The sequence below is a fragment of the Cnephaeus nilssonii genome (genome assembly GCF_951640355.1).
Source record: "Cnephaeus nilssonii genome assembly, chromosome: 5".
Classification (NCBI taxonomy): domain Eukaryota; kingdom Metazoa; phylum Chordata; class Mammalia; order Chiroptera; family Vespertilionidae; genus Cnephaeus; species Cnephaeus nilssonii.
Genome location: NC_137076.1, coordinates 51282825 through 51292547, shown reverse-complemented (window position 1 = coordinate 51292547; position 9723 = coordinate 51282825). Strand labels below are relative to the sequence as shown.

The following is a 9723-nucleotide window of genomic DNA, read 5'->3' as shown; positions in this document are numbered from 1 at the left end:
TTTTTTAGTGAGGAGTTAAAAAAATGTGGAAAGAGGGAAAATGATAAAGAACTAAATCTTGAATATTAAATTTAGACCACAAGATTTATTCAGAAAAAGATAAAAAATCTTAGAATAAAGGAGGAGGTGAATAAACGAAGGTCTTCAGAGTGGAGAGACTAAATATAATGAAGATGGTCTCTATACAAACTCAAATTCAATATTAAAGAGAATTTGGGGTTAGGCAGCAGTGGGGGGTGGTTTGCTCAGATCCTTAGAGTGTTCAAGTAGAGGCTGTTGGGTCTGTTTTCTAAGTGATGTTTTCCACTCAACTCATCTTTGCATTGAAGGCTTCTAGCCGCCACTCCTACCCAAGCCAGGAAGCAGGTCCCCTTTCCAGCACCCGTGTGGGTTGTCCTGCAGCCTCTGCCAGTACCTCTCAGCTGTGGCTTGGGAACTGTTTGTTGGTGTGAACTCTCAAGGATAAACAAGTTCGACAGGTTGATTAGGGTGGTCACATCTGGGAATTAAAAGAAAAGCCATCATGTTTATGCTCTAAAACGCACATCATGAAGACAGGAGCTTGCTTTACAGGAATTGTTGAATTGCACTTCCTAAATTCGCAGGGTGTGCATTCTGAGGGACCCAGGTTTGGCAGCCTCCACTTCCACTTGCAGCCTCTGGCAACGAAAAGGGTCGGTGTCGTTTTCACGCCAGCTGACTATGGAAAAGTTACCTCACTCATTCTAATTCGGTAGGTGTGGCCCCCTCGTCCTGGAGAGTTTCTTTCTCATCGGCTCGTCTGTCTGAGTTTTTTCCTCTCGGGAATATGCGATGTCTTTAGCTAAGCGCTAACATTCACGGCTTAGTCGGGCTTTCAGTGGCAAGGCTGTGTTGCATGGTAGCAAGAGGCAGTGTCTGAGAAGAGAGGCGACCTGAGGCTCCACATTTAATCCCTGCTTCGATGTCCTCCCTGTGCAGTAGGGAGTGTGGGCCCATCCATCCACGAGGGGAAGTACATTTCACTCAGCGTCTCATCTACTTCCGTCACAGAGGGCAGAACACACAAATACATACAAGTGCATACACCCAGCACACATACAGGCATTTACTTCCCTGTCTTAGCTCAGAAAAATAATTAAAACGCTGTTGTATACTTTTCATTCCACAGTGTTTGGATGTACATCACTCTCATTTCTGTCTGTCTTGCTTCTGGAATTCTCTGTAGCCCCAAAGGACAAGCGCTGAATTTGAGCCCATTGGCTCTTTCTACGTTTTCCCCCTTCCTTTTAAACAAGCGTTATATTGCTAGTCGATTTAAGCAGCTAAATGTTTTCCACTCTTAATTATTTTTCATCTTTAAGTAGTCTTTATTGAGAGTCTGCTTTCAAAAATTTACAGTAAATGCAAATCTAGACTTCTCTTCATTGGCAAAGAAGTCTAGCACAAATTTAATTTTTAATAAATGACATTTTAGTTATTTTTTTAAGCTTTTCTAGATCAGCTGGCAACAACTTTCTTATTTTGGAATCTATTTAGTATATTGTATATTGTGTAAATTTGTTCTTCTGCAAGTGAATGCTACTAAACAGAAAATGGGCTGCAAGTTCTTTTAAGCATTTTAACTAAGACTCCTCATGCTTTGATGATGGTGTATTTCATTTTAAACCCATTTTCTTTTGAAGAATTAAGATCGTAGGAAGTATAGATATAAACTTCACCTCATGCCAGATTAAACTATCCCAGACTCCAAAAGAAAACCTACATTTTTTTTTGTTAGTAGTTAATTTATTTTTGGTGGTTTCTGTAAACACAATATTTTTCTGTAAACAATACCAATCACCTAATATCACTTAGAAGTTTTTAAATGGCAAGTAAAGGTTTTGAATCACTTAATAAAGACGTGACAATAACTGTATTTTGCATATTGAGAAATGAATTCTTTCTCTGCTTCTATAGTGTTTACATTAATGATGACTGGCTTTTGGCCAGTCTGCATCATTTAACCATCATTTCCACTTCACTTTTTCATCCTAGGAATCATGATTTCAGTTCATGAAAAAGCAAAAGCTAGTCTGAATTACTGCTTAACTAGTAAGAACTTGAGTAGATGTATGTTATTTGTGGGATGATATTTTAAATCTTTGGTTCAGAATAAACAGTAGGGTTTTACTTTGAGAATTATTCCTAAGGCAGAATTTCTCATAGTCACACATACTGTGAAAACGCCTTCATTCACCATGTGAACAATTGTTATGAATTTGTCTGTATTTGTTAGTGTTTCTCTGTGGCCTCCTCATTTACTTCCTTGTTTGTTTGTTTGTTTTGTCTTGGAGGTCGGATCACCACCCTGGTGGCTGGTTATTAGAAATACATGGGTTTGTGTTCTTGGCCGAGATTGAAGAGGGATCGTGATCATTCACTCCTTCTTGCTGTATTCCACTTGTTCTGTGCTTGTCAGGAGAGGCCACGCTATTTAAATGGATTTTCTTTCTCAAAACAGGAAACATGTTTTTGCTAACTAGGAATATTTAAGTACAAGCGACTCTGTTGCAATGCCCTTTATTTGTATCTCCTTTCCCTTAAAGGAATAACTTGACTGTTGTCGACATGATTGCCGTGGAAGGATTTGGAGCGCGCGAGTTGCTGAAAGTGGGTGGAAGACTGCCTGGCCCGGGGGGCTCGCTCCGATTTAAGGTGCCCGAGTCCACGCTGATGGACTGCCGGCGACGTGAGTCCCCCTGCGAGGCGCTCTGACAGGGGGGGCCTGGGTGCGAAAGCCAGGGGCGAAAGGATTCTCTTGGAAGCTTCTTTTAAAATGTTTACAGTAAATTCATCGTATCGATGCAAATAATTAAATAAGGCACACATCTGAGCCTAAATGGGCTGCTATCACTCAATTAGAATAATAGTCAACTTAAGTGTAATAGATATAGAGGGGAAAAGTACAGCGTAGTGTCTATATTACTAGCATAGTGTCTGATGTTTAAGTTAAATAGTATGAATCTGTTAATTTGGTTATCAGCTACCTAATCTAGAAACTCACCAATGGTGGAGAGAAGACTAAAGGCATGCAACCCAATGGAACTTTTTGCAGTAACAGAAATGTTCTGTGTCAGTGCCATCTAGTACAGTAGCCACTCCCACGTGTGGCTGATGAGTACTTAAAATAGAGCTGGTGTGATTAAGAAAATCAAGTTTAAATGTTTTTAATTTACTTTAAGTAGCTCTATGTGTCTACTGGCTACTGTACTGAACAAGGATACTTACAAATTTAATTATACATTCCATTAAGAATTTCTAAATTATGCATGTATTTAAATTAAATACTTTTAAGCTACTTTTATTAGTTTCAAGAATTTTCTGAGGAACTAAAACAAAAATCAAATGAGATGTAAAGTGTTTCTGGTAAATTCTTGTTTTCCTGTTATCATTTTTAATTTCGGGAACACATTGAAAGCATTTTAGTGTAACAATATGTTTCCTATGGAGAAAGCTAGTTAGTATAACTGTTGGATAATTTGTAGCACTGATTTAATGCCTGATTGGAATTTTTTTAATTTAGAAAGCTATGCTGAAAGAACACTGACTTTGAAAAGATTAGCCACTTTGCATTAAAAATTTTTCATCATTTTTCATACATTTATTTATTAATTAATTAATTCATTCATTCATTTTGAGCTGACCTTGAGAGATAGAATTAAAGAGTAATATAAAACCTATAGAACCAGATAAAATATTAGATTGTGGGTTATAAATTTATAGGATTTTTTAAAAATATGTTTTTATTGATTTTTAGAGAAAGAGGGAGGGAGAGAGAGAGAAACATCTATTTGTTGCCTCTGAATGTACCCCAGGGAGCATGCGACCTGGGTATATGCCCTGACCAGGAGTCGAACCAGCGACCTTTTGGTGTACAAGATGACCTTCAACTGAGTCACACCAACCAGGGCTATAGGAGTATTTTTAAATTGAGAGTACTCTTCCCTTTTTAAACATAAAATGTGCTCTCATTTATTTGCAAGGATTTAATTATTTACTTCCCCTTAATATAGTGGGTCTTTGAACTGCATTTCTAGTAGCCGTGATGGCTTTACAGAGCAGCGTACACAGCCTCTTAACTGGCCCCCCCTGTTCAGTGTGAGGGGGGTCTGAGGGGCAGAGGGTGCATAGAGCTAGTGGTAAATCCACATGATTTGGCTTCTGAGAAAAATAAATTTTTAACCTTAACCTTTAATAAATAAAAGAACAAAAAAGAGATTTTTATTCTTTTGGTACCTAGGCTGATTGTTTTAACTTTTAAAAAATTTAACTAAGTATTTTTATTTTATTCTGGTAATATAACAAAATCTATAACTGTTCAAGAAATTAGAGATCATGCTTTGAGTTTACATTGATTTTTGAAAACATTTTAATGTGCACATTGTTCGTTGCAATAAATTATTTTATATCCATTTTGCAGTTCATATGTAATAACTGTCACTTTTCATCCTCACTAGAACTGAAAGACAGCAAGCAAATTTTATCTATTACAAAGAACTTTAAAGTTGAGAATATCGGGCCACTTCCTATAACTGTGACGTCTCTGAAAATCAATGGGTATAATTGCCAAGGCTATGGATTCGAAGTGCTAGATTGCCATCAGTTTTCCCTGCACCCAAACACATCGCGAGATATCAGCATTGTGTAAGCATAGAGCTTTAACCTCACTTAAGTTTTGTGATGTTTTTAATGTCGAGTGGGTGGAGGGAGCCTTTTTTCATTTGGTAAAATATCTTAGGTTGTTTTTATGTAAGTGTCTTATCTTGTACAAGTAAGAAATTTTGCTACGATGATTATTATGTTTTGTGCCTAAAGTTAAAGTTTACAAAGATGAATCTTTTGTCACCAGGTTTACTCCAGACTTTACCTCTTCCTGGGTCATTCGTGAGCTGACTCTCGTCACGGCAGCTGACCTGGAGTTTCGCTTCACTCTCAACGTGACCCTCCCTCATCACCTGTTGCCTTTGTGTGCCGACGTGGTTCCAGGGCCCAGCTGGGAGGAGTCGTTTTGGAGGCTTACGGTCTTCTTTGTCAGGTAAACACCTTTTTCACTGTCTCTCACTGAGTGGAGGAGCCATGCAGGCGAGTTACATGAACTTGTATGTTGCCTACATGCAATCAAAGCATATGAGTTGAGTGGAATTTATATTATCTAAAGAACCCTGACATACATGAAGTAGAGAAAGTAGTAATTGGGAAGCTTTAATATAATAATAGTAAACGAACAGTTAAGAGCTTCATAGGACCTGCAAGTCAAATGGACAGTTGTGAGCCATGTATGTTCATTGGCGTTCCTGGTGGGAGGTATACATGGCACTCTTACTCGCTCCATGGCAATGGAGATTCGAGATTGGAAAACCACAATGGTCCTTTCAGAGCGATTTTATCCTGGAAGCATCTTTTAAAATGGAATTGAAATGTCAGACTTATAAATATGCACATTTTTAAAAACGTGGGGTTTTTTTGTTTGTTTTTTTTTTTAGTCTTTAAGAAATGTCAGAAATGATGATGTCACACATCTTATGGGATTTTAATGCTGTAACTTTGGACATTATCTGTCAACCATTCGCTGCTCTTCTAGAATAAATCTGTTTTTTTAATGCCCGTCAGAACCATGCCACAATGAACCTTGTTGCTTTCTTCCCCAGTTTGTCCCTGCTGGGTGTGATTTTAATAGCCTTCCAGCAAGCACAGTACATCCTCATGGAGTTCGTGAAAACAAGGCAGAGGCAGAATGCGGGCTCCTCCTCACCGCAGAACAGCAGTCCGATGGAGGGTATCGGCTCCCATTCGCACAAGTAAGAATTCTTGTGGAGTGTGTGTGGGCGGGGCTGTTTCTTGCCTTTGATATCACCGATTTCCCATTTTATTTTAACCTAATGTAAATTTTGACTCCAACTTTCGTAAAGTTTTCTTTGTCTTTATGTGACAGCTGTAACATTTATTTAATTATCAGATAGACTTCCCGTAAGGACGTAGTTTTTTGAACTCAGGGAGTTTTAGAAGAAGCAAGGTAGAACTCAGTCCCCACATGCTACCTCTCTCCCTCACGGATTCAAACACAGACAGGTAGTGTTTTATTCAGTGTGGCTCTATCTTAAGTGCTTTTTTCCCTCTCTTCGATTCAGAAGCAATTGCAAGAACTTTCTCGATACCTACGGCCCCTCTGACAAAGGCAGAGGGAAGAGCTGCCTCCCGGTAAACACTCCGCAGAGCAGGATGCAGAACGCTGCAAAGAGGAGCCCAGCGACCTACGGCCATTCTCAGAAGAAGCACAAGTGCTCAGTCTATTACAGCAAACACAAACCCAGCGCGTCGACCGCCAGCAGTGCCAGCCTGGCTGCCGAGGACAAACAGACGGCGACCCTGGGCAGCTCCCTGGCTACCGCTAAAGAGGACGTGTGCACCGATATAATGGGCGAGAACTGGACAAACCTCAAATATGCCAGCGGCATCAATGTCAACCTGCAAAAGAATTTAACCTTTCCCAAAAACTTACTGAGTAAAGAGGAAAACACACTGAAAAACCCAGTTGTTGCCAATAACACTTCTTCGGAATGTCAGACGAAGGAGGGAATACAGACATGTATGTTTCCTAAGGAAACGGACATTAAAATTTCAGAAAACATAGCTGAGCTCAAGGAGCGAGAACTTGGTCCTCTGAAGACCTCTAAGAAACTACCTGAAAACCATTTGCCGAGAAACTCACCTCAGTACCAGTCAGACTTGCCAGAAGTTTCCAGGAGAAATCATGGTAATCTTTACATCCTCCTTGATGATTTTCTCTCCTGTGTGTCTCTGGTCTGGTTTAAATGGAGTTTGTTCTCACCGGTGACTTGAGTTTTAATTGTGGATGCTGAATTTTTCATTCACGTGCACAGTTTTAGCAAAGGTATACACGTTAGCATACGGTTTCTTAGCTGAAAAGTGTAGGACAAGGCACCACGTTTTTAGACTATCGTGGCTAAGAAGTTAACTTTAGTACCTGTGTCTGGAGGGAGGTGGCTGTCATAATTTATTGTTGGGAGGGAAGGGACACCTTTTCCTCATTAGTTTTTATCTTGGCTTCTCTGACTGTTTGCCAAAGTTAATCAGCCCATAAAATGTTTCTGGATGAACAAAACTTAATCAACTCTCTGTATTGAACAGCAGCTTCCATCTCATGCCCCTTGCCCTGCTTCTTTTCTAATTGTGTCCCTTGGTTAAAAGGAGACAGATGTCCTCCTATAGCAAATACAGTCCATGAAAATGTAAGCGAAACTAGACTCGGAAGTCGAGCTACCTACAAAATCGTCACCGAGCTTTGCCCGATGCCTTTGGCCTCTGGCATAACAGCCTGTGCTGATGTTTCTTGTCCAGGGGGACCATGTTAAGGTGCACGTTTCGGTTAAAGTCATTGACCCTTTTGGATCTGGAAATATCAGTTACCTTTGATCTTATTTGAAACAGCTACATATAAATAAGTATATTTTTCGCTCCTCGATACTGTGGAGAAAGTACGGAAGTATTATGGGTTGGCTAACTCTAATGAGCTTTTATGCCTTTAGTGAAAAACCCCAGCTGAATTTTAAATGTTCCGTCTCCAGTTGGAAAGGAAGCTGGGGTCCTCTGAGTGAAACCTGGTTTGGGCACCTGTGTTCCGGGTACACCTTGTTCCAACCTGTTTGTACCATTTCCCCGGCAGCAGTGCTCATGCTTGGAGTGGACTCCTGGCGGCAGGCTCAGCACTGTCCCCTGTGTCCTCTCCCCCCCGGCGTGTGAGCACACCCTCTGGGCACTGTGCTCAACCAGGTTGTTCCATAAAGCCGCAGCGTGGCTTGTCGGAGGGTGTTCCGTGGCGGGGCTGGTGGGATGCCTGCTGTTCCATTTCTGTCCCAGACACTCTCCAGGGCCCAGACCACAACCTGCCAGCGAAGGGTGAAATTATGGGGTGAGTCCGGCTGGGCTTTTCTTTGCTGTGTGTGTCACTTAGGCCTGTGCATATTTGACACGGGCTGACGTCACACAAACCCAAAGCCCGAGTTTGGCGGGCTCGTGCTTCTTCTGTGGTCTGTAGTGTCCATCAGCTGTGTGGGTAAATGCGCCTGCGGAATGCCGTGGCCCTGGCGCGGCGGAGAGGCAGGTTCTCCAAGGCTCTGTTTTCACACACTTTCTCCTTTGGCACGAACCGGTCAAACACCTGGGAAACAGCCACGTTTTCCAAACACTTGTTCCACGTTCCGGCGTCTTTTGGCCATGTGACAAGAGTAGGGCTTCCTGTGTAATGTAAATGATCTTTGAAATGTGTCTCTTTTCAAGTGTTTATGACTATTATTTTTTTAAGGGTAGGATCAGAATAGCACAGACTTAGAATTAAGACTAAAGACACACTGCCGCTGGCCTCAGCACTGTGAAAGAGAAATAGCCAATTATAGTATTGCTTTCTGCTTATAATAATGCAAAGGGTAATATACTTTTAAATTTAATAATACCCTACGCCTCGAAATTAACATGTAAGTTTTCACTGAGTATGATACATGCCTTCAAAATTTCTGAAATACCAATATTTGCAGAAATTGAAAAAAAAAGTCTCATTTACTTGCAGATACTAACAGCTTAAAATGAGTATCTAGCAGTTTATTCCAAATATACTATATGGTTAGATTTAATATAGTAAAACTTTAAGCAGTTATTTTGTTGAGTTTACTTGGTCCTTGTTCTATTTGTTTTTTTGTCTTCATGGCTCAAATACTCTTACTTTGTGAGATAAATTAAGAAAATTGTGTAATACTCTAAATAAACATGCTGTAGGATAATATGGATTGGCTTCATTATTTTATTTTATTATTTTTTAAAAATATATTTTTATTGATTTCAGAGAGGAAAGGAGAGGGAGAGGGAGAGAGAAACATCAATGATGAGAGAGAATCATTGATTGGCTGCCTCCCACACGTCCCACACTGAGGATCGAGCCCACAATCCCAGTATGTGCCCTAACCAGAATTGAACTCTGAGCTCCTGGTTCATAGGTTGACATTCAATCACTGAGCCACCCTGGTTGGGCATGGCTCCATTATTATTATTTTTTAAAATATATTTTTATTGATTACAGAGAGAGAAAGTGAGAAGGAGAGAGAGAGAAAAATCAGTGATGAAAGAGAATCATTGATTGGCTGTCTCCTGCACGCCCCCTTCTGGGGATTGAACCTGCAAACCCGGCATGTGCCCTTGAATGGAATTGAACCTGGGACCCTACAGTCCGCAGGCTGATGCTCTAAACACTGAACCAAACCAGCTAGGGCATGGCTCCATTATTTTAAATGAAATGTATATTCATGGTATTTTTTAGTTCTTGCAAATTGTCATGTTAGAATTTCTCAAAGAGTTAAAGAAGAACTTGCTTTTAGAATTCATCTGGTTTTTCTGATTCTTGTCCCCACAGAAGGCATTATTAATTTCCTAAGAGTCTCTGCTTTACCACTGTTGGGGGGGTAGGTTAGTGTTGAATATTACATTTGCTTTTTCCTAAGAAATGTTGATGACTGATACTTTTAGCGCTATTCTTGGCCTGAAGAAAACGGAAGGAAATCCATTTTCCCATGAATTAAGACTCGAGGAAAGTAATGGTACCGTTTTTCAAAGAGAATATCTGTATTCTGTTTCATGCTTATGGCTTCCAGAATCCAAAGTGTGATGTCTTTATGATTCCCTTTTCCCTTTCGG

The 9723-nt window shown here is 40.3% G+C and overlaps 1 protein-coding gene across 1 annotated transcript in view; it reads left to right on the top strand.

Annotated features, from left to right (window-relative positions):
• TMEM131L (transmembrane 131 like) overlaps positions 1-9723 on the top strand; it is a 127141-nt gene that overhangs the window by 94167 nt on the left and 23251 nt on the right. Inside the window, exons 8-13 of the mRNA XM_079770256.1 lie at positions 489-733; positions 2568-2710; positions 4479-4665; positions 4871-5056; positions 5670-5819; positions 6150-6775. Coding sequence (XP_079626382.1) covers positions 489-733; positions 2568-2710; positions 4479-4665; positions 4871-5056; positions 5670-5819; positions 6150-6775 — 1537 coding nt within the window. The remainder of the gene's footprint in view (positions 1-488; positions 734-2567; positions 2711-4478; positions 4666-4870; positions 5057-5669; positions 5820-6149; positions 6776-9723) is intronic.